The 23,680-nt window shown below is 40.9% G+C and overlaps 3 protein-coding genes and 1 long non-coding RNA gene across 5 annotated transcripts; all 4 read left to right on the forward strand.

Annotated features, from left to right (window-relative positions):
• The first annotated feature begins 1,496 nt into the window (after positions 1 to 1,496).
• Positions 1,497 to 4,967, forward strand: LOC108112673 (RNA polymerase-associated protein Rtf1). The gene is made up of 4 exons (XM_017222816.1): positions 1,497 to 1,680; positions 1,792 to 2,752; positions 2,827 to 4,011; positions 4,079 to 4,967. The coding sequence occupies exons 1-4, from the start codon at positions 1,600 to 1,602 to the stop codon at positions 4,180 to 4,182; spliced, it is 2,331 nt and encodes a 776-aa protein (XP_017078305.1). The 5' UTR covers positions 1,497 to 1,599; the 3' UTR covers positions 4,183 to 4,967.
• Positions 4,968 to 6,361: 1,394 nt separating this feature from the next.
• Positions 6,362 to 9,758, forward strand: LOC108113352 (neurotrimin). Its single transcript, XM_017223915.2, has 5 exons — positions 6,362 to 6,681; positions 7,780 to 8,259; positions 8,402 to 8,911; positions 9,304 to 9,438; positions 9,499 to 9,758. The coding sequence occupies exons 1-5, from the start codon at positions 6,504 to 6,506 to the stop codon at positions 9,693 to 9,695; spliced, it is 1,500 nt and encodes a 499-aa protein (XP_017079404.1). The 5' UTR covers positions 6,362 to 6,503; the 3' UTR covers positions 9,696 to 9,758.
• A 2,041-nt stretch (positions 9,759 to 11,799) lies between these two features.
• On the forward strand, positions 11,800 to 22,468 carry LOC108112964 (neural cell adhesion molecule 2). 2 transcript variants are annotated; one of them, XM_017223365.2, is made up of 7 exons: positions 11,800 to 11,901; positions 15,168 to 15,310; positions 20,111 to 20,326; positions 20,392 to 20,714; positions 20,803 to 21,360; positions 21,439 to 21,643; positions 21,711 to 22,468. In XM_017223365.2, the coding sequence occupies exons 2-7, from the start codon at positions 15,247 to 15,249 to the stop codon at positions 21,941 to 21,943; spliced, it is 1,599 nt and encodes a 532-aa protein (XP_017078854.1). In that variant the 5' UTR covers positions 11,800 to 11,901; positions 15,168 to 15,246; the 3' UTR covers positions 21,944 to 22,468. The 2 variants fall into 2 exon arrangements, with proteins under 2 accessions (XP_017078854.1, XP_017078853.1); XM_017223364.2 differs by having other exon boundaries at positions 11,801 to 11,901; positions 15,189 to 15,310.
• A 282-nt stretch (positions 22,469 to 22,750) lies between these two features.
• LOC108113040 lies at positions 22,751 to 23,658 on the forward strand. Its single transcript, XR_001772692.2, has 2 exons — positions 22,751 to 23,296; positions 23,356 to 23,658. It is a non-coding gene; the product is annotated as an uncharacterized LOC108113040 (long non-coding RNA).
• Positions 23,659 to 23,680: the final 22 nt, after the last annotated feature.

Raw genomic sequence — 23,680 nt, forward strand, 5'->3', positions numbered from 1 at the left:
CTAGAATTTTATTTTACAATTTTCCAATGTTCTGCCCTTTGTGAATTCACCGTAATAGAATGTTTTTGGGGTGGGCGGTGGCATCGAGTGGGTTGTTTTCATGAGCTGTCGCATTGCTGCTGTTCTACTTGTTGTCGTTGTTGTTGCTTCTGCCGAATGTGCACTTTGTTGAATGTGCAATGGGTTTCCTTTCCCCATGCCGCTGTTATTGTTGCCACAACTGCTACGACGGCTGCTGCTGTTGCTACTGCAAATTGCCTTGCAGCATTTAAGGCGAATTATGAAAGTCCGTATGTGGGTGCGTTTGCCACCCTCCGCCACCAAAAAAAAACCCCTTTCCACCCGTTGGCAACAGCCAGAACTTAGGGAAAACGCGCTCGAGGGAACTGGAAAACGCCTGCATTTTAATTAATATTGATTGTGAGTTATTTTCTGTGGGGGCAGCAGGTGTGGTTTTAATTTAGTTTTCAAAATGTGTTTCTGCGTGGGCCGCAAACAAGCACATAACCCACTTACCAGTGTGCAGATAAATGTTTGCCCATTACAGGGTACACAAAGTCAGCATTCCCGCCCCTGCTCAACGGTATCATGCAAATTGAAGGGGGGTTTTCGAAATGGGGATGCCGAAATTTGCATTTCAATTCTGCAGTCGCCGGCATTCCTCCTCCTCCCACCACTCTGTTTACCTTGCTCGAACAGCTACGCTTTATTTTTTCAGCTCTGCTCTGCTTTAAGTGTGATTCAGTGTTGCGCTCGACAGCGCGGCAAAATGTGCACGTGCTGCACCAGCCGCAAGGCATTTCCCCGTGGTGAAAATGGGAAAGTGGCAAAGTGGGAAGGCTGTCTTGTCCGAGCTGCGAAAAAAACCGAAAAGGAATTGGACTCGAATTCGATTTCAACGATTATTGATAGGAAATGGAGTGCTCACATATTTTGGCGATTCAAACAAAAAAGATGACAGCCGTTACTTTAAAAAATATCTTTTATATTCATTAATGTTTTTTTCTAGATTTAAGTCATTTTTTAATAAATGTTAAGAAATTTTGGATACCAAACATTCGATGTGATTTAAGTAGTAGTTGAAGTAAATGTCCGAAGATAAATTTTAATATTAATGTTGAAAAGATATATAATTTTGTGCTTTTGATTGAGCCGCAGATTTTAAAAATAATGTATTTTAGCTGCTTAAATAGTATTAAAATAAGCCAACTTTATAAAGGCTAATTTTAATTTTCTTTATTTACAGTTATCCTTGTTATACATAGTATAATTTTAATTTTTTAAACAAATTAATTAACATTAAAAAGTCTGTGATTTAAATTTCGCTTATAATACAACTGTTCCCATAAGATCTGTTCCCTGGACAACCGTTCCTCAAATATTTTTGGCGCGTTTTTACAGTCAGCTGAGAGTTCGATAACTCTTTCCCGTATATCCGAAATCACTTGCTATCGATAGTTCTTCGCGAACATAGGCAAAATGTCGGTTGACCAATAACTAGCTATCGCACTCATCTGCCATCCCCAACGGCACGCACTACAATTTTTTCGTATTTGGTTAAATTTTATTACCAACTGAAGACCAGAAAAACGAGGAGCAATGGTCAAACGGCGGACGCAATCCCTGATCGACTCCAATTCCAGCGACAGCGACAGCGAATCGGATACCAATCTGGAATCGGTGAGTGAGAAAATAGATCGAATCCGACGTCCGCGCCCCTTTCTCCATATTGCGATGTAACGAAAATCAATGCGGAAAAGTCTCTAAATATATATTATATATAATTCTTAGGATCTTATGTCTCTGGCCAAGAAGCGTAAGAAGCCCCAAACGGCAAACAAATCCAGTTCTCGCTCAGATTCTGATTCCGACTGGGCAAACAATAAAGCCGGAGCCCCTGCCTCAAAGAAGAAGAAGCGGCAGAAGGCCAGCCGAGACTCCAGCTCATCGGAGTCAAATTGGGATGATGACAGCCACGATGAGGAGCAACCGACGAGGCAGAGTCCAGCACAGGCTCAGCAGGAGCAAAAACCACCGGAGCAGGCCACTCAGCCAGCGCAACTCAGTGAACAGGAGGAGGGCGAGGTTTCTGACAGTGATTCCGACAAGTCCAAGTCCAACTCCTCCTCTTCTGGATCCGATTCCTCTAGCTCGTCGTCGTCTAGCTCCGATTCGGAGTTCGATGACGGTTTTGATGACGACCTTATGGGCGATGATGAGGATAGAAGACGTCTTAACGGCCTATCCGAAAAGGAGCGAGAAACAGAGATCTACAAGCGAATTGAGCAGCGAGAAATCATGCGAACGCGATGGGAAATTGAGCGGAAACTAAAGTTGGCCAGGAGAGGAGAGAAGAACCAGGAAAAGTCCAAAAACAAAGGAGAACGGGCCAAAAAGAAGAAAGAAAAGCGTGAGAAGAAAGCGAAGAAGGCCAGGGAATCCCAGCCGCCTGTACCACAACAGACATCCACATCCATAATATCTGATCCTGAACCCAAGCCTATCAGTGAAGTTCGGTCAGCGAGTCCCTTGTCCTCGCCAGCCCTTAACCGAGATGCAGCTTCTACTTCGGCAGCAGTGGCCAGTATCTTGCCCGACGATCAGGCAGCCGCCGCTGGCGTCTCTGATTACTTTGATCACAAAGAGCGTTCCAAGGAACGCAAGAAGAACGTCGAAGCTAACAAGACGGACGACAAGAGGAGCAATGCCATGGCCTTGTTAAAAGCCAAGCGAGAGGGCAAAGCCAAAAGAGGTAAGCTAATTTATTTGATAGTGTGTATCCTAGGGCTTCAACATTTCGACTTATCCATAATGATAATATTGCAGAGGAAGAGGAAGCCAAGCGTTTAGCTGAACGAGATCGCGATGACGACAAGGAGGAATTGGAGAGCGTTTCTGGCTGCAAATCAGCTGTGAAACTAAAAGCATCTGAGATCTACTCAGATGATTCGGGCAGCAGCGATTGGGATGAGGATGAGAAGCCCACGGGGAAGCGCTCTCGCTCCAACAGCAGCAAGGCCTCTAGTGAATCCGAAGACGACGAAAAGGTTCCCCAGCGACCGGTTTTCATAACCACACGCGAGGATCTGAACAAGCTGCGCCTTTCGCGCTACAAAATGGAACGTTTTGTAAACTTGCCAATCTTTGAGAGCACCGTACTCAATTGCTTTGTCCGGATCAGCATCGGAAACAATGGCCAGAAACCAGTATACCGGGTGGCCGAAATCGTGGGAGTGGTGGAGACGGGGAAGATCTACAGCTTGGGCACCACGCGTACCAATCGCGGACTAAGACTTAAACATGGAACACATGAGCGGGTGTTCCGGCTGGAGTTTATATCTAACCAGGAGTTCACAGAGAATGAGTTCAACAAGTGGACCGAGGTGTGCCAGCAATCACACGTTCAGATGCCCACAATCGACCTTATCGCTATCAAGCAAGGTGACATAAAGAAGGCGCTGAACTACGAGTTTAAGGACGAGGACGTGGACAAGATTGTAGAGGAGAAGAACCGCTTCCGCAACCGACCCACCAACTATGCGATGAAAAAGACATGTCTAATGAAGGAGCGCGATGCAGCCATGTTGCGGGGCGACTACGATATTGCCCAGGACCTGGGCCAGCAGATCGACGAGCTTGAGAATCGAGCCTCAGAGCTGGACAAGAGGAGATCACATACCCTAAATCTGATCTCCTACATAAACGATCGTAACAGGAAGAAGAACGTGGAGGATGCAGAGAAGGCGATCTTAGAGGAAGCTCGGGCCAATAAGGGTCTTAAGATCTCGGATCCCTTTACGCGCCGAATCACTCAGCCACGCATGGGCTTCAAGGGTGCCAAGAAGGACGACGATGACATGCAGCTGGCACCACTGCCTCCGCCGCCTCCGGGCAAGAAAAGGCCAAACGAAGCGGGTACTTCGAGTGGAGGATCTAAGTCCACGGACTCCAAGGATTACAGTCTGTACTCGCTGCATGACTTTGACATCGACTTAGATGTACCCCTACCAGGTATGCTTTTTTAACCAGTTCTATACGGCATGTTGCTTATAACTTTATATATTCTTTTGCTTTCCAGTTAGTACGAATTCAGTGCCCAAACCGGCCAACAAACCAGCTGAAACAGTCTCCAAGCGTTCGCTGAATCTGGAGGATTACAAGAAGAAGCGCGGTCTCATCTAGAAAATGAAATTGCAGGTCTACATATATTGACAAAGCCTCACATGTTTACGTCCTAGTTTAGTGTAGTGCCCAAATGACTACAGCAAAAACTTGCTAATGCTGCAACGACTCACCCAACAAAGGGAGCAAGAAGAAATCGACCGACAGATCCGCTCGGCTAATAGTTACAGTTCATAAATGTGTTTAGCTTGACAGAGGAAGCTTAAAAAAAGTCGTGAGTAGCGAAGGGTTCTCCATTTTATCACAAATTATTATCCCACTCAAGGATAACTTACCGTTTTTGTGTTTCTTATCAGTTTTATGATTCAGTTTTTAATTAGCGAAACTTAACAAGCAACAGATATTTTGATCATTTACAATTTAAATACAAATGAGGGACTCATTAAGTAATATGTACAGATGGATATAGTTCCATTGTAGTTTCTATAGTTTATAAGTTGAAAATTGTATTACACAGCCCAGCCCAATTATACCCGACGAAAGATGTTCAATAAATTAACAACTAATATAATTTATACACAATTAGTTTACAGCAAAAACTCAATTGTTTACTCAGGCAAATGGCGAATGCTTAGGAGATTCCAGCGATAAATATTAAATAGGCTGATTAAATGAAAAATATAAAGAAACACATCCAAACGAGCGTGTATCCCATTGGTTGTAACCGTTCAATGCTGTATTAGCTTTAGGCGAAATTCATCAATTGTAGCAGCAGCATTCATATACTTAATTATAAACATATAAATAATAATTATTTATAATAAAGAAAACATCTATTAAATTCATGTCAGAGGTTGTCTTTAATGGTTTGCTTGGGAAGGTAAGGTAAACTTTTAATGCTTTTGGGATACAAAGTAGTTCCAAACTAGTTGGAAGTTCAAGGGACATATTGGCTTTATGAGTTAACTTTTGAAGTATCTTTTAATTCATTAATATTCTTGATTATAACTTTATGAAGTGATCTTTAAAATACTTTATTTACTTGCCAATTTTTCAACTTGAACCTAAATTAAAAAGTAAACTCAAGGGACGCCATGCTCGAGAGAATCGTTCTCTTGAATAAGGCTAGGTCCGTGGCAGTTGGTTCTTTTTAATTGGTTTGCTGGCTGTTTACGCAGCTGGGTGACTCCTTTCATGTTCTCACCAAATTAATTCAATTAATTCGATGAAATTGTCTTTTAATTGAACATGATCGCGTTTCGCGATGTTTCGTCAGAGAGAAAACATTTCCAAAAGTTCTACAAAGACATATATGTCGATCATTGTAACGGTCAGTATCTGAAAGTTGCATCTGCACAGTTATATAGAAATTCATATCTTATTCTGCTGCAATGGAAATACATGGGATGCTTATTTGGAATAAACTTGAATTGATTGTTCTATAATGCACTTCCGCTGGAATACTCGTATTTTCAAAGTTGGCTCCTTCTTTCAGATTCATTTTGGGAATCGCGCAGCTCCGAATCATATTGTTTCCAAATGGTGAATGTGACTGATCCGATCACAATGATGACGATGAATGGATGGGGGAGCCATTGTGGCACAATGACATTTTATCTCGGAATATGCAACAGCAGCACGTTCTCTGAAGCGGAGAGTGTAATAGATCAGCGGCGGAATCTCGATTCCGAATCCGAAAACTACCGATGCGTGGCCCATGCAAATGTTCTTGCAACGGCATCGGTGTGGGTGCATCCCACAGATACTCACAATGCTGCACTGAGAAAAAATGTAGATCTCAATCGGTTTTATATTAGCAGGTCAACTGACTTTTAAGTTAATCAGTAACTGAAGAAATGAATCTACTTTTTGACTTCTCTGTAGGGGTAAAAGGTTTTCCCTTAGTAACAGAAGACCAACTTTAAGGGCTGCGGTATATTTACAAGTACACGGGTTCAAACTTACCTCCATAATTTAATTTTAAATTAATATCTATACACTTTTCTCTCTGTGTGCCCATGTGGGAGAATATCCCCTTGGCGGCGACTAATCAACCGGCATCGGCATGCCTTATACACAAGTGCTGGGTGCTGTCCGGCAACGGTTTCTTCATTGTCGCCCCTGTCTCGGGCATCTTGCATTGTCCGCCCCTCAGAGCTCCACTGAACGTACACCCTCGTATGTGTGTATGCCATATGTGCGGCTTAGGAGACGCTGGCAGCGGCTTCGCTGGGCAGCTCAAGCGATCAGTTCAAAGTTGACTTCGACGCGGACCAGAGCGGACCGTTCTAATTCGGACACGCGACCGTGAATTATAGAATTACCAAATCACAGTTTAATTTAATTTAAAACTAAGGCTAATAAAAAAAAGTGAAAACAAAATGCAACATCCTAAGTGCTCAATTTTAAAGTGTTTTTTGGTGGGCTTCATCCTTGGCCAAACTAAGGCCGAGTTGGATTTTAACAACGATCTTGAGAATAGCCAAAAGTTCAAGAGCATTCCCACCACAGTGAAGACCTATGAGAACGACACAGTCCTGCTGCCTTGCACCTTGAATAGTAAGTGATTAAGTTAGTCCATCAAACCTTTGAAATCTCAGTGCATCTGGTGATTAGCCCCGCTTTTTGGGCCTTGAAACGGCCACCATCAGCAAATTGGCCATAACAATGAGATTTAATTCGATTGAAGAAATGAACTCACAATGGGACAAATGGAGGTATTATCCGACAATAATAGAGCTCTGGGCAGAGAGTCCCGCAACGGATTCTATTAATTGAACGCTTAACACACTTAGCTGGGTCATTGAAGTCGCTCTGGCAGAACCCTCCCGAGACATATTCTTTACTGACCAATTAAAGGATTATTGACAGAACCAATTAAGTTTCGAAAGGGTTTACAAGATTACAGAGAAGTTGTGTAACTTTAACTGTGTCTATGGGAAACCCAATACGGAAATGCTGTCACCACCATGTAATGGGCTTGACTTACACACAAAACTTGAGGGGAAGGGAAAGTGGAAATCATTAGATTGTTGTTAAATTATGTTATTTATTAATGTCTTATGAGCTATTTCTGTCTGAATAGTGACCCCTAAGAGTAATACATATTATTAAACTTATTATTTTCCGAATGTAATAACATTTACGAGAAGTCTAAAACTTTTTGTTTGTTCCTTAATTTTAGTTCCTGTTTTTGCTTTATAATAAACTCGACATCTTAAAATTAATCGTAAAATTAATGTTTATACAAATAAGTGAGTCGATCTAATTTCCCGACATTCGACTAAGGACAAGGTTAAGTAGGATAAGGAAACGAGTAAAGTTTAAGACTAAATTCTTGTGTTAGAAATCTTAGCTGAACTGCCTTTCCAAACATAAATTTGGGAACGAGATTGGGATATTGATTATATACATAATTTGAGAGTGAGATCAGCAAGCATCAGCATTCAGCAAGCGCCACTTAGAGATTGCAAGAATGGTTTATGTTCCTGGAGAGCGGGTTCGCCTGCACCAGATGTAGATAGCTTACATTGGTTCAGTGCGAAATCACTCACTCTGCATATTCTAATATCCATATCATATCATATCATATCATACATAATATTATAATATTCTAGAAATACATTTCCTAACTACTCCATATACACATACTTCCAGCCCCCTTTCGCTATGTTCGCTGGCACCGCGATGATGTGGCTCTGGTGGATTCCAGACACCCGGAGATCCCCAAGCCAGATCGAATAATGCTCTGGCCCAATGGTAGCTTGCAGGTGGCCAACGTGCAGTCCAGTGACACGGGTGACTACTACTGCGAAATGAACTCGGATTCGGGTCATGTGGTCCAACAGCACGCCATAGAAGTGCAAGTGGCTCCTCAGGTGTTGATTGAACCATCCGATCTCACTGAGCAGCGGATAGGAGCCACCTTTGAGGTGGTGTGCGAGGCCCAAGGAGTTCCCCAGCCTGTGATCACCTGGCGGTTAAACGGGAATATCCTGAACTCGCAGACCAATACGGGAAATCGCCAGAGCCTTGTCCTGGAGATCAAGTCGCGGAACCAGGCGGGTCTCATAGAATGCGTGGCCAGCAATGGAGTGGGTGAGCCAGCGGTGGGCAATGTGTATCTACATGTGCTGTGTGAGTATCCAAATTTTGAGAATTTTATCAAACAAGTTTTGTGATATAATAATTATAATTTTATAGTTTTATATATCAATCAAACTGAACAGATTTCTATGAAAGTTTTAACCCTATAACTTTGCCTCTTCCCCATCCACAGTTGCTCCCGAGGTGAGCATGCCCCAACCGGTGGTGTACACGAAACTAGGCTCTCGTGCCCATCTGGAGTGCATTGTGGAGGCGGCACCAGCTGCCACGGTCAAGTGGTTCCACCATGGACTGCCAGTGGCTCTGGGAGCCCACTCCAGCAGTCACGAGTCGGAGATGCAGACGAACCGTTCGGTGGATCATTACGTAAATGCCGTGCGTCATATGCTGGTGGTGAAGAGCGTTCGGAATGCGGATATGGGCCAGTACGAGTGCCGAGCCAGTAACCAGGTATCCGGAAAGAGCGGAAGCGTCGAGCTGACTGGTCGTCCCATGCCCTGTCTCTTCAAGATCAATCCGGGCACCCAGAGCTCCACGTCGCATGTCTTTGTTTGGCAGACGGAGAGTCTGCTGCCCATCATGGAGTTTAAGCTGAAGTTCCGCCAGATTCCGTCGAACAATGTCACCCGGCAAATTAGAACCAACTGGACGGAGCTAACGATTCCCGCTCAGGCCACAAATGGTAAGGATTCCCAAATTTATGCTCTTGTATCTTAGAATTCTTGGAACCTTAACAGAAATGTTGTAAATATAACTTAAGTTTGATTCTATGAGTATAAAAAAGACAAATCACCCAATAATTATGAAAGATTACATTGTCTAATGAATAAAGTTACACTTTTCTCGAATCAAGGCCATTAATATAATGGTTAATGGTAGTTAACTTACATGAAAAATACGAAAAGTATATTTTTATTCACGAGATAATGAAAACTTCCCTCTTGATAAAATTTAGACTTGAAGAAAAATACGTAAATAGACATTTACTATCAAGGCAGATAAGAAATTATAAAGATATTAAACTATAACCTTTAATTTATTAATCATTGATTTTATAATCTCTTTGAAACCCAGGTCTTATTTATATCACCACATATGCTCTGCATGGCCTCCAGCCAGCCAGTCTTTACGAAGCTTCCGTATTGGCCAGAAACAGTTTTGGTTGGAGTGATAACAGCAAGATTGTTCGCTTTGCAACAGGCGGAGAAGGTCAGATAGATTAAATAATAAATAAAGATATCTTGTATTAAGTGAAAATTATCTCTGCAGTGGAACTACCCAATTATTCGACAGAATCAGAGCTTCAGGATGATTCGACCGAGGAGGACTTCCACAATGAAATCACGCAGAGGTCGGAGGTTCTTTCGGCCAGCATGATGTTCAACTCAGGCTCAGTTAATGGGCACGGATTAAGTGCCTTAATATATTCCCTCTGTCTAATTAAACTTTTACTATTGATAAGCTAAGTTTAACTATAATATATTAAACGACCTTACTGAACTCGATTTCTAATAAAAATCATGAAATAATTCTGGTTGAAAGTATGCTTCAGGTCATCAGTGATTCACAATAAGATTTCCTCTGCTGAATCACACTTCCGTGAAAAAGTATAAGATAAGGTGATTCTGACAGTGTATCATGGTAAACAAAATCGTTTTGTTATTGTGACTCTAGGGTTATTTTTATCTATGCCTGAAATGAATTAATATTCTGGAATGTACTTTGGTTAGGTTTATTCTGTTTGATATATCAATGAGAAAATAAATTCATTTTTTGTGAAATAAACAAATCTTTTTGACCCCAAATTGATCTTTCATTTTTTCAATGAAATCTTGTTCTTGTTCTCTTATTTATAAATAATAAAGTTAATACATTAATGGCGTTTAATACATCTGCCAAATGTTTAGCCTTTTATACTCAAAACCTTATCTCATCTTAGCTAGAAATTCAGATTCTTAGAAGGTACTGTAAGCTACATATGTATGAATATAATCTTTTTTTAGTCATCCCGGTTTCTCTCGGGGACTATAAACGATAGAGAGCTGGGATTAATCATGCATATTACAGAAAGCCTGCGCACATCAAGGTTGTTCAGCATCAGCATCCCACAAACCACAAATAACTGTGTCCATAATATAAGGGTTAACGTTTTGAATTTTCATTAAGTATTAATAATTAATCAAAGATTTGTACTCAGTTTCTATCGGCTATAACGTAAGGACTTACAAAAATAAATATTTATACGCGTTACTCGTACAGTAAAAGGGTATATTAGATACTTTGAAAAGTATGTAACAAGTAGAAGGAAGCGTTTCCGACCCTGTAAAGTATATTTATTCTTTATCAGTAACAATAACGAAGTCGATTAATCCGTCCATCTGTCCGTATAAACGCTGAGATCTCAGGAACTATATGAGACACAAAATTGAGATAGGGCAGGCTGATTCTTGAGGTCCCACCTTAAGGTTCCAACGCAGCGCAATTTCATCCAGCATCCTGCCACGCCCAGTATAACGCCCACAAGCAGCGAAAAACTGTGGCATCCTTAATATTATAATTTATGCCTTCTTGTGACCTTGTATAACATATTTTTGTCAATATCTATCAGTTTACCAAAGATTTTTCAAATCACAGCATTATTGTGCTCTTTATAAAGGCAAGGTTATAAGGCCTCACATGGACAATGACGTCACCATCAGTTAGTAAACATGTTTTTTGGACAAAAGGTGGCGCTTTGTCTATTTCCACTAGCGAACTGAATATTTTAAAATAGTGTAAAACAGTAAATGGTATCTTCTAGTCGCGGCACTCGACTAAAGCGTTTCTTCTTGTTTTTAGTTTAGTTTTTTTTTTAATGTATCTCGTAAAAATAATAATAATAAATCAATAATAAAAATAAATCACGCAGAGGAGTATCCTATTTGACTTTACCTTTACTTTCAGAGGATATTACAAATCGAAAATTTGCGCCATCAACGGTTTTCGAAAGTTGTTTAATCGGTTTTTGGATAAATTCCCAAGCAAAAAAACTCAAAAAAATGAAAAATGTGTATGTCACTAAGAGATAATTATAATTTTAGAAAATTAAAAAAAAAACCTAGTAATCTATACCGAGTAATGCTAAATAAAGCCAAAGCAAATAGGAGTAGTAATAACTTGTTAACTTTAATTTGTCGAACAAACTTAACAGTGAAGCAAAGCATACGTGGTCTCCAGTGCGTATGTGTTATATTGGTGAAATATCTTATGAAAGTTTATATATCTTATAAATTGGAGAACCCATAGGCCCCATCAAACTTCTTTTAGGGTACTTTTTCAGTATAGGGCTTCCTGTTTGAACTTCAATTGGCAGTGACATTGCGGGCAGCTAGCGCATCTTTCAAGCTCCAAGACCCGCTCTCAGAAACTCTCTCCGAATCTGCCCCTCTCTGTTTGCAGGCAGAGAGATGAACTGTTAACTAGAGGCCCCAATGCAATGGAGAGCGAGAAACTATATATATGTACATATATACAGAGAGAAAGAGGCAGAGAGAGGGACAAACTTGAGGTGTTCCGCTTGCCAATCGTTTCACAATGCTTTTGGCATCCACAGCACGCGCTTGACTTTCAGTTCTCGTTTGAACAGCTTCGCGTTCGGTTATCCACGAGGCCCCAGCGCAGCAGTAGAAAAAGGTCTCCATCCGAATCTCCAACTGAACCAATACCGCCTCTCTATTCCTATTCCCCCGCCAAACCCAATTACCGACAGCTGTAAACGTTTGCACTCGACCTGGCTAAAAAAAAAAACGTGTAAAAATCACTTAAAAATGGCGTGCGGGCGAAAGCGTTGCCAACGCGCAAGTGTTAAATTTAATTCGTACAAAATCGGGAAAACCAAAAAATACAAAAACGAAAAACCGAAAAACCAAAATACGAAAAAAAAAAACAAAAGGAAAAAATGAAGAAGATGGGAACCACTTTTGTAACGCTTCAGCCGAAATTCATCTCGCGTCGGTATCTGGGGAGCAGAAAACCAGTTTTCCTCCTCTAGGCTCGCTGGGCAAAATAAATACCAAGCAAAATAACAATCTTTAACGCACTTCCATATATCCATTCTGTAACACTGAGATGGCCCTGAGAGGCTGCCTGTTCTGCTGTCGAACTTTAAGATTTCGGCTTCGGGCCAAAACGCAAAGGCGATGATTCATAATAATGGCCAGCAGATGTGGTCTATATCTTCACTTCTTTTTTATCCTACTCCTCCTTGGAAGCCCATTTGGCAGAAATTCAAATGCAAATTCGGTTTCACTTGCAATTCTTCTTCGCTGGCAGATTCTTCGCTGCACATTCTATAAATATGTAGAAATATGTAAAATAGCTGCCGTTGTGCCGGCTACGAAAATACACCAAACAACACAAGAAATGGCAAGCGATTTTCCTCTCGAATGAAAGGGAAAATGCAAGAGGAAAGCTAGCTGGGTGGGAAGGAAATGGAAGTTGGGGGGAGAACGCAGGAAAGTCAGGGACCAGCTGCTGGGTGGGAAAAAAAGGCAAGGGAAATGCAAACAAAAACGCTGAATGGAAAACAAATTTTCTATTTTATTTACACTACAGAATAGGCAAAAAACTGGGAAGAAAATAACAGAAAAGTTTTTTTCAATTCTTCTCGCTATCCCCAAAAAGCATTCTACGGATGGAAGACAGCTGCATCTTCACCCCTCCCACACTCTCGCACACACAAGTGCAGCGATTGTGTGGGACTGTGTGTGTGTATCTGTGTGTAAACTTTGAGCGCAATGTAAATAAACAAAGCGCCAAAGACAAGAACAACAACAATCAAGGCATTGATTTAAAGACAGAAGAAGAAGAATCGGTACCAACAAAAAACGAGAGAGAAAAGTTGACCTAAGAAAGCCGAAGTTTGAATACTCTTTTCATTTTTGTGTAAATTGAAGTTCATTGCGTTTTTTAACATATCTCCTTATACATAATAAAGATCTAAAGATAATAAACTTCTTAGTACATGAAATTATCTTCTCAAAAACAACAAAGTCATGCAAAAGTTTCCCATATTTTCCCTTGACAGCCATCAGTTTTAATTGCCTTCGATATGGGTAATTAATCTTCTCAAATAAAACGCTTACAATCGTTCAAGCTGAGTGAATACACCTGTATATCATCTTAACTATATATTGAACAAATCTGAATAGTTGTGAAACCCCCTGTAAGGGTATGAGCAAGTAAAGCAACCCAGTTAGCACCTTTTCTTCTCCTTTGATTTTATAATTGATAAACAGACCGAAGGGGCGGTAAATTCAGTGATAGTTAGTGATAGTTAAAGAGGCTTTCGTTGACGTTGGTGTCAACGAGTGTTAGTTGGTACACACACAGCAGGTCGTATATCTCAGGTGGTGTACACTCAAATGACACCCCGTAATAAAGTGGCTGAGAAAACTTAGATGCACAAGAGAGTGAAGAAATTGTCACTCATTAGGGAGCTTTTGTTCAGGGATGCCAAGTGAGGGAGGAAAATAGAGACAAATACAAATAAGAGCTTATGTCGCCAACATTTACCTTGCATTTTCCGATGAAGGGGCAAGAAAATAGTGTATAATTTGAAGTGTGTCAAAGTGAAGCTTAAGTACTAACATTATTTTCAGTCTAATCCTCACTTGTTTCAAAGATCTTCCCTAATTAATGGCGCTACTTAACAAGGTTCCTTACGATGTATCTTCTTTTTATAATTTTCTATTTCAGTAACTTTAAATACAACCTTTTCTTGACATCTTACGTTGTTATTAACTTACAAATGTAAAACTAAATATTAACTTTGCTGCCTAAGTAGTGACGAAAAGAGAATCAATAAGTCGACTCTTTGCCCAGCAAATATTGCGAAATTTTCAAAGATTTTTCTTTTGCCAATGCATCAGCGATGGATTATGATCATCGGGCATTGCAAAATTGTTTGTTTTATGAGTCGAGCATATCAACAAATACGCATGCAGATTGTTGTTTGCTTGTTTGGGTGAGCTATGCCATTTGCAATCGACTTTTATATCAACAGGCCGAATTTTGTTGGCTGGTGTGTTTTCGGTTTCGGCTTTTCGTGCTTTACAATTTTTTCGCATTTGCACATTAATTTATTTATATGCATAAACATTTGCATGCTATTCGACTTGGCACACCCTGACCCAACAGAACCAGCCCCCAAAGCCCCCACTTCGACCCAGTTTATTGGCCGGCTGGCATTGAGTCAGCCCCAAAAGTGAAAAACACAGTCGAACTTCTTTAGATCTAACAAATCACGCCGGGAGAAAAAGCAAGCTAAGCTAATAAACTGAGATGTTTGGTGCCTAATTTGTATGACAGAAAAATGCCTTTTTTAGATATATTTGAATATGTCAAGCAATGCAATCTTATGGATTAAAAGGAGTCTCTTAAGATGCTCTAATCTTATCGAGAAGTTACCCCTATAGAGTTCTTACTGTACCTAGAGAGAGGGACTCGATGTGAGCTGCAAATTAGCCAGCGACAGCAGCAGTAGCAAACACCAGCAAATGCCGATTTTCGCATAGAGATCATAATATCTTCGAGATACAACTTATCGACGGAGAGCAAATTGCGACAAGATACAACTCACGGCTTGCATAACGTAACGCGGTCAAGCGAGTGAACAATATTTACAGGTCGTTCGAATATTTTCAATAAAAAAAAAGTTTGTAGTTCGCGCTTTTCCTTGCATTTCGACCAAGCCAATTAGAAGTTTCCGGTCCGCGGCGCAGCTCGAATACAAAATACAAAAAAAAAAGAAAAAATAAACTACAAAGCGAAATTAAGAAATCATAAAACCAAAAAATAAATTGTAAACGTTTTTTCGGCGGTTTTTGCGGCTCCCATTTGGGAGTATCATAATGGGCCAAGCAAATTAATTAAGTACCCACCAACCATATTAATTGCAGTTAACGACCTACCTCCGACAGCTCCGAACCAAAATCCAAATCGATAGACCAACTCACCAAAAACCAATCACCAACCACCATGATCAAAGCGAAAGACTCGACGTGGCTGCTGCTCATTTGTCTGTTAATTGGCCAACTATATGGTAAGTCAAGGACTCAATCTGATGGACTATAAAAACAAAGAACTAATTCGAAATAACACGATCTGATTTGATTGCCATCGAAGTGGGTTTCGAAAGAGGAAAATTCGGGGAAAACCCAAACTCGAAAGCCAGAGAGAGAGTTGTAATGAATGTGTAATATTTTTATGACTACTTGTAAAGATAAGAAGACTGGAAAGTGCAGCAGAAGAAGCTATGATTGTCTTTAGATTCTACATAAAACTTGGAATGTGTAATTAGGATGCAGTGAAACATAACATTATGTTTATATCAGATTATATATGATTATTATATATACAAATCCTATATTCACTTTCTACTCTTTCTGATTATTAATAATCTTCTTAAGTTCCATTAACATTCCAAAAAGTTTTCATGTCAAAGTATTGACTTCTCCCCAGCTCTCAATGAGCATTTACGTAATTTTCCAGAAATTATGAATTACCGAATATCGGCCAGAAATAAGTATGAGCAACGTAGCCCAGATATGAACTCTCACGTCCACATATGCCACATACGAGTACATATCTCCCGAGAAAGCTCCAGATACGCTGGTTTATAGTTGGGGGCTATATCGTATGGGTGTGAGCCCACGTGCGTATGGCTTTATCTTTTGCGTAAATTGAACTCACACTAGGGCGAAGTGTAGGTGCCAGTGGAAAAACAATCATATCTTATCGCCGAGAGAGAGAGAGCCAGCAGACCCTTATCTACGCTCAGAAAGTTAAATTTCATTCGCTTTTGGAATTATGGCGCAAATTGCCGATAACCGTCGGTTAACATTCCATTTCACGTACCTCAGGAACCTCGGTGGCGATGGGTTGGTAACCACTCCCACTCCCTCCTCTGACTTCTCCAGAACATTTTCCATTTTTTCCGGGTGCCATGTGTTCAAAAATACGAATAACAGAAAAAAAAATATCGCCCAACGAGCAGAATAAATATTTGCCATGCACGAACGCTGTGCAAAGAATGGCATTTTGATGTTGGATATTTGCTCGTAAACTCCTTCTATGTGTACGTGAGAACGCCCCCAGAGCTTGGGATGTAATCAGATGTCCCAGATGTATTTCAATATTTAAGCATACACAAATTCTTTGTTTTTAATTAACAATGAATTTCGGCCAATTCTAGCCATGAGATAAGACCAAGCCAAAAACCATTTTAAAACAAACTAAAACACGCAGACATATGTGTGGGGAATTCGGAGCTTTGCCTTCTCGTGTATCAAAGTTCTATCAACGGAAAAACAAAAACAAAACAAATTCAAGTATGTTTGGCCTACAAAAACATCTTGGCCAAGTCAATTTGTACAATATTTCATAATACTCGCGGCGACCAAACAAAAATATTTGTTTGTCTGTCTAAAATTCCTGCTCGCTCTTAGAATGCGGAACTGAAGTTGATAAAGGCCCGCGGCCCTAATGGAAATTCGGTTTATTTATTCGGAAAACAACAAGTCAAGGTCTCTGGGGGGGATATAATAAAACAGTATTCCCGGAATTGGCGATTAAGTGTTGGCCTTTACATACCCATGCATATATGCATAAGTGCTTGGCTGACTTTTTGGAGGTTTCATTCGGTTTTCGGTATTTTTCGGAAAGCGCCAAAATCCAAAAAATTATCAAATTACGCATTCGCAAGCATCTGTGGCAGCAGTCGAATTCCAAAAATAAAGATCGCATAATAAATCAATGATTTGATCAATCAAAATGTTCCACAGGGTGTGGAGAGACCCCACCCATGGGCCCCTAAAGGCGGCCGTCGATTTGCCGTTTCAATTGATTTCAGTTTAATTTTCCATTTCCATTTATTATGTGTTTGTTTTTTTCTTTTTGCATTTGTTTTGTGTCTCTATGCTAATTCAGGGAATCAAATTATGTATACAGTGGAACTAGCCACATGGTAAATTTTTAATGGCGGTAAAATTGTTTGATCTATAAAGTTTACAAGCCATAAATTAAACTATTTTCTTATTTGCCGTTTTTTGCAAGAACAACATTTCACAAATCTAGAAAATATTTGAAATATTTTGAAAACGATCAGCTTTCTATACAAATTATTATTTTCTAAAATTAACTTAAATGTCTGCAAAAGGCAAGTAAAGAATATTAGCAAAAATCATATCATAATATTTCAATATTGTAAACTATAAAAGCACAAAAGAAGTTCTTCACAAGGTATTCTCACTGTACATCTATCAAGATTGAAGATTCCCCTCTCCACCATTTCAAACTCACCCAGTTCTGGGCACTTTTACGACCCCCCGTCAGAATCTGACTTCTCCATCGACTTAGACATGACATGTCGATTAAAGAATGTTCCTCCTCCTCTGCCGACTAGGCGAAATCTGGCCGATGTTTCCTTTTCGAGATTTCTGAAAATATTCGAGTATATTGTGCATTTAGGATTGGCAAGCGGCGAGTAGTTGCCATCATTTATTTATACACATTTCATTGAGTCAGCAGACTTGGGCGAGGATGTCGATGTGGGCCACTGCGGATTTGTTTACTTACTGACCTCATAACTCATCCGCCCTGTCTGCGATCTCTCATCTACTGACTACTCACCATACGGAACAACAGTGCGATCATGAAATGGCAATCATCGAAAATCTTGAACTGAATCTTGAATGGAAGTTATCAATGCTCGGGCGAGACTACAGACCTGTCCGACCTTCCTGATAGGAGTGGAGTGGCTTATATACTAGTGGCGCCAAATGCCAGGAACGCTCGTAAATGAGGCTTACATATACCGATTTGGAATCTGGGCCAAAGTAATGAAGAAGTATAATTGCATAGCCAAGGAAAGAGCAAATGTGATTCTATGAAACGGTGTTAACGGGGCGATTAATAAAGGCTTAAAGCTATTAACATATTATTAGGCTGATTAAGAACTAAACAATCGAGTTTAATTGGTTTTTACTATCTGTCTTTTCTGTCTAATGTTATCCTTTCTATCCATCTGCTTACCAAAGAAAGCTTCAAACTCTTCGAAGTACTCTTTGTAAATTTGCAAACATTCCCACGCCATCTTGCGATTTCCCTAAGACCTTCGAACATGACTTCATCTCGCTGGGAATGCAAAGTCATCAAAGTTGGCCTCAAGAGTTGAGTGGATTGCGACAAATTCCCTAGGACGTCCCAATGCCAATGCAGGCCACAAATGGCCATTGTGTATAACATTGAACTCGAGTTTAAAGACAAAGGAGTGGCAGGACGAGGGAGTCTGGAAGCGAAGCTGGCGCCGCGACATCCTGACGCCATTGTTCCACTTAGAACGATTGCACTGGGGAGTCGAAAGGAAGTAAGGGGGGGGGCCTTAGAAGGTCTGAGCACATCATCCATACGGATAAACTTAAGTTCCGAGTGGATGTTGTTGCTGGGTAGCTGTTTTTTATTTGCAAGCAACCCCCAACAATCCCGACATCGATCCAAGGACAACGCTCGCCCAGGGGGCTGGATGACGCATGTGGCAACCCCCAACCAGCCCGACTGACTTTTGGCGCTGACCTACTTGCAGACAACAATTGCGTGGAGTCCGCTCTCGGGAAGCCTCTGTAACCATGGACCCATAACCTTGACACCGGCCGATGATTGCAGTCCAATAGTTTCCCCAATCGCCAAACCAAAAGGAAAAACAAGAAACCAGATCGCCGAAGGTCTCCATCTCGATGCTCCAACTGCTCTTGGCCAGCTATTATTTTCCTCCATCCAACTGGCCCAGACCATAAAAGGGGCGTCTGGCTGCTTGGCTGCTTGGCTGAGCGGATATAAGGAGAGGCCATTGGATAAGATAACTGGCTCCGTCTTTGGATCGAGTGTGTCTACCTAAAAAAGCTTTTATCGGCCATTGATAACGAGTTTAAGCCACTTGCGTAATCCCGGCAATATCCATCATAACCTTATGCGTTGGCCATGATGGAGTTGTCATGAATCATGAGTCATTCGGCTATTAGCTGTTAGATGACAAGTCAGTTACAGGCCGCATATGGCATGCAAATCGTTATGGCTAATACATAAAAAATGGCGGTTGAACAAATTACTCATTCAATTTGCATAAATTCACAGTTTTTGGCCTGGAAGAGTCACTATGCAAATAGAGAGAGAGGGCAATGAAGATTTCCAAACCCAATCTCTGCTTTTTTATGGCCTGCGGTAATTTACCTAGAGCAAAAGATAAATTTTCTCATATCTAGCTTGGTATTTACCTTTGGTTGTATAAGTCAGACGATGGATAAGTTCTTCGGAGATGGCCTAAAAGTGTCAGTTCTTCGAAGTATACTTTGAGGGGCTTTTCATGTGACTCTATAACCTGCGTTTACTGTAAACATTCAGTTTCGGAGCTATCAAACTGAAGTATCTGCAAATATGCAGTGTGCTGTCTCCCCTAGTTCCTGTTGGAAACTCATTTCCGTTCCAGCACTTCACTCCAATAGACGAGTTCTTTGTACGGCGACCCTTTGATTGGGAGCAGAACTTGTGCGATTTTTATCAGTTCCAATTAAGTCTGTAACCACTTAGGGCTTAGGTCTCCCATGACTCACCAATGCACCTTCTCCGTACCAAAAATAATATTAAGTTCTCACTGGAAAAATAAGGCGAATATGTGGCCTTTCAATGATTTAAATTGCTCACAAAAGATGACTACGAATTGGGCTCATTAAATTGAATTGCTAGAAAGTTCATTCAATTATTCAGTTTTTATGGGTTAAGGGAGACCTTTTTTCATCGAATTTGAAAGGGAAATAATAAAGGTAATTAATAAAAATGTATTTTCCAGTGTCTTGTCATGGATCACCATTGAACACGGATTCAAATTATCAGGACGATGAATACGATTATAATGTCGACGACGAAGAGGACAGCCAAGCTGTGGATATAACAAAAGGCCAAGAGCAGCAACAAGAACCGCCATATTTCGAGGAAACGGACCTAAGGATCGAGGGCAAGCCGAGAGAAGATGTGATTCTTAACTGCGATGCAAGGAACTTCCAAAGTGAGTTTGAGTTTGTTAATTCTCCACCGAAAACATTTAGTAACTCTTTAAATTAATCCATGCAGTTAACAATGTGGCGATGTGGTACAAGAACACGACACTCATCGCCAATGGCCTGAACCCCGTTAGCCCACGAGTGGAGACCATGCAGAACAATTCCTTACTCCTGCGCAATGTGACGCCGGAGGATTCAGATGATTACTATTGCGAAATCCTGCCCCAGAGGGTTCGACAGCACACGGCACTGCGGGTGGGCGCCCGGCTGTCGATCCTCTGCGACGATCGCGATATCACGGATCGTTCGCAGACGTTCAGGCAGGGCGACCACCACAAGCTTGAGTGTCGAACATATCTGCCCGGCAATACCACTATCAAGTGGTCCTTTAATGTATGTTTTTCCGTTAGTCCCGTCATTGTTCCACTCAGTTCCTATCCCCGGTATCCGCCACCCATTTCCCTTCCCGAATTTCTTGCAGGATCTAAGCGGGCAGCCATACGCCGTCGATCACCAGAACGGCGTAATTATTTTGGACAACGTTGATGAAACTAATGCCGGAGACTACCAGTGCCTGGCCGACGATGGCAGCCGCCATCCGCCCCATGGAACGGTTCACATTGATGTCCAGTACAGTCCCATCGTCTCCACCCATCGGCATAATGTGAACACTGAGAAGGGAGCCACCGCCGAGCTGTATTGCAACTATCGGGCCAAACCCATTGGCAGGAGCTACTTTATCAAGGATGGCAAGACCCTGCAGCTCTCTGATAAGTACTTCCTCCAGGATACGGTCCACAACGGCCACAATCGCACCACTCTGATTGTCCGTGAAGTCACGGACAACGACCGGGGCGACTATCTGTGCCAGGTGGAGAACGCCATTGGATCCAACGAAGTGAAGATTCATGTCAGCTACAAACCAGAGACCCCGCAGTTCGAGGACATGTCGATGGAAGGCAACAAGGTCACTCTGCACTGGCTGGTCAGGAGTAGGCAGCCCCTCTCCGAGGCCATGTTGGACTACAAACTAACTGGGGTGAGTGGTAGAGTTATTTAAAATCTTTAAAATGTTAGAAGTTCCCTAAAATATAAATGGAAAATTTTCAATTTTCAGTCGTTCGCTTGGAGCACTGTTTCCGTGCTGCAGACGCATCGCCACAACAACACGCAGAACATCTGGAAGATCACTCATCAGCTGGAGCTGAGTCGCGGAGAGTGGCATGCACGCGTAAAGACGAAGAACACCGATGGGTGGTCCCACTTCTCCAACGATCACGACTTCGAGATCCGTGATGGTTTCGAGATTGAGAAAGATGAAGGTAAGTACATACTATAGGAAATTGTATATAAAAACTATAATCAAATAAAATTACTTCCATTCCGCAGACTTTGATCAAGGCAGCCTTCCGGAACTGCCTCCGGATGAGATCGTGCAAGCAGGAATCGGACCCGTGGGCCGAGGAGCTGCGTCAGCACTGCGACAGCTGAATTTAGGAGCTATCCTGCTGGCAGCGCTCCTGCTGCGAGTCCGCCATGATGTGTGTACATACTTATTTCCGGATTACTCAGCTATCGATGGCATCGGAGCGATAGCGAACGCACATAGGAACCGAAACTAAAGTATTCTAATTATACAAATGCTAATGCGCGACCGCTAGCTTGGGTCAATGTTAATGCTAATGCTAAAGTACACGCTGGAGCGATCACAACTGAAACATTTGTGCCAAGCCAGGGGAATATTAATTGGTATTCGAGCGAGGATTAAAGTTAATTTAGTTTAGTTAAAGTTAAAGCAAAGCCCCACGGAAGGAGTCGTTGATTAGGACAGAGAAACTGCGAAGATCGGTTTAAAACCGCACAAGAAAACAAACTTAAGAAACCCTTTGATTAACCTTAGCTATAATATTTATTTGTTTTGTCTGTATGTGAGAGTTGGCTTTTATAGAGGAGGAACCCGAACCGAAAACGAATACAAAAGAGGAAAGATTTTCCCAGTGGGTTTTCCAAAAAAAAATCCACTAAAATAATCATTTCCCAGCCAAGCGATGGCTTAGTACGAGGTGTGTTCAAAAAGTAAGGTGACTCTTCAAATTTCAAATTTTTCAAATTTTTCGATTATCGAAACCTTTTAGAAGTTATACGAGGTGTGTTCAAAAAGTAAGGTGACTTTTCAAATTTCAAATTTTTCAAATTTTTCGATTATCTTCAGTTTTGGGAACAAGAAAAAGTCACATGGGGCCAAATCCGGTGAATATGGTGGCTGAGGCATTATTGTGGTGTTGTTTTTGGCCAAAAAATCCAAATCCTTTGATCCATATTTTTCGATAGCAAAAAATCGCCGAGCTCGCAAAACAACTTGTAACTTTACGCCTCTCACAACCAAACAAAAGAGGATGTTCCATTGAAACTTGGTACAGATGTTAGGGAAGAGTGTACCAATATAACAAAACAAAAAAATCGATAATCGAAAAATTTGAAATTCGCGAAATTTGAAGAGTCACCTTACTTTTTGAACACACCTCGTATAGCGAAGAATGGGTAAAATTCTAGTGACTGTATAGGATTTGCAATATTTTTGTATACCCAAGCGTACTTAAATCAGAGGGGGGAATGGGATGGGATTAATCGAACGGCACGCGAATTATTTTATAAACTAGACCAAAGCTTAGACATACATATGTGTACCTACCACACCATACATACATATGAAACTTATTTTTACGAAACTACGCCACATCAACTCAATGGAACAGATCGATTCGAAACATACAAATCAGAAGGAATATCGCATATGTACCTATGCTTAAGAGATACTGAAGATAGAAAGTCGGAAGAGATAGCCATATATATATATATTATATTATATATCTTGTGTAACGTTGATAGTCGTCGGGTCTGGCCTTACACTGTTTGTCCTTGATTCTGCTACAATACCTGAGGAATGTCGCCATAACATGCTGACCATGTACACTGTACGTATGATTAATCGATTGTGAGTGTAGAAATATATTTTATATATATTTTAATTAAGAATCATAACATTAGAGCTGATCAATAACGTGCCAATCGAAGCAATCAAACCGATTGCTCGCTAAATCAAATCAAATTAAATCAAAACGACACAAAACTAAAGTTCCATAAACAAAGTTTTCACGAGGACCTGATTTCGAATGCCGACCTTTAAGCATATATACAGAATCATATATATATATATATATATATATATATATTAAAGAGAAGAAGGAATACTTAAAGCCAGTGTCTTACATGAATATTGTAATTTTTGTTGAGTCCATGATAAGTAAGCAAATAAAATTCAACTAAACGGATCAAAGTTGGAGTTTTCTTTTAGATTA

Source organism: Drosophila eugracilis, unplaced genomic scaffold (genome assembly GCF_018153835.1).
Source record: "Drosophila eugracilis isolate 14026-0451.02 unplaced genomic scaffold, ASM1815383v1 contig_90, whole genome shotgun sequence".
Lineage (NCBI taxonomy): Eukaryota > Metazoa > Arthropoda > Insecta > Diptera > Drosophilidae > Drosophila > Drosophila eugracilis.

Bases quoted from the DNA above. Each gene is read 5' to 3' on its own strand.
- LOC108112673 (XM_017222816.1), top strand. From the start codon at position 1,600: ATGGTCAAACGGCGGACGCAATCCCTGATCGACTCCAATTCCAGCGAC. The intron at 2,753-2,826 runs GTAAGCTAATTT...ATAATATTGCAG, and splicing joins AGAGGGCAAAGCCAAAAGAG to AGGAAGAGGAAGCCAAGCGT. The intron at 4,012-4,078 runs GTATGCTTTTTT...TTTGCTTTCCAG, and splicing joins CTTAGATGTACCCCTACCAG to TTAGTACGAATTCAGTGCCC.
- LOC108113352 (XM_017223915.2), top strand. From the start codon at position 6,504: ATGCAACATCCTAAGTGCTCAATTTTAAAGTGTTTTTTGGTGGGCTTC. The intron at 8,912-9,303 runs GTAAGGATTCCC...TTTGAAACCCAG, and splicing joins TCCCGCTCAGGCCACAAATG to GTCTTATTTATATCACCACA. The intron at 9,439-9,498 runs GTCAGATAGATT...TTATCTCTGCAG, and splicing joins CTTTGCAACAGGCGGAGAAG to TGGAACTACCCAATTATTCG.
- LOC108112964 (XM_017223365.2), top strand. From the start codon at position 15,247: ATGATCAAAGCGAAAGACTCGACGTGGCTGCTGCTCATTTGTCTGTTA. The intron at 15,311-20,110 runs GTAAGTCAAGGA...TGTATTTTCCAG, and splicing joins GTTAATTGGCCAACTATATG to TGTCTTGTCATGGATCACCA. The intron at 21,361-21,438 runs GTGAGTGGTAGA...TTCAATTTTCAG, and splicing joins TGGACTACAAACTAACTGGG to TCGTTCGCTTGGAGCACTGT.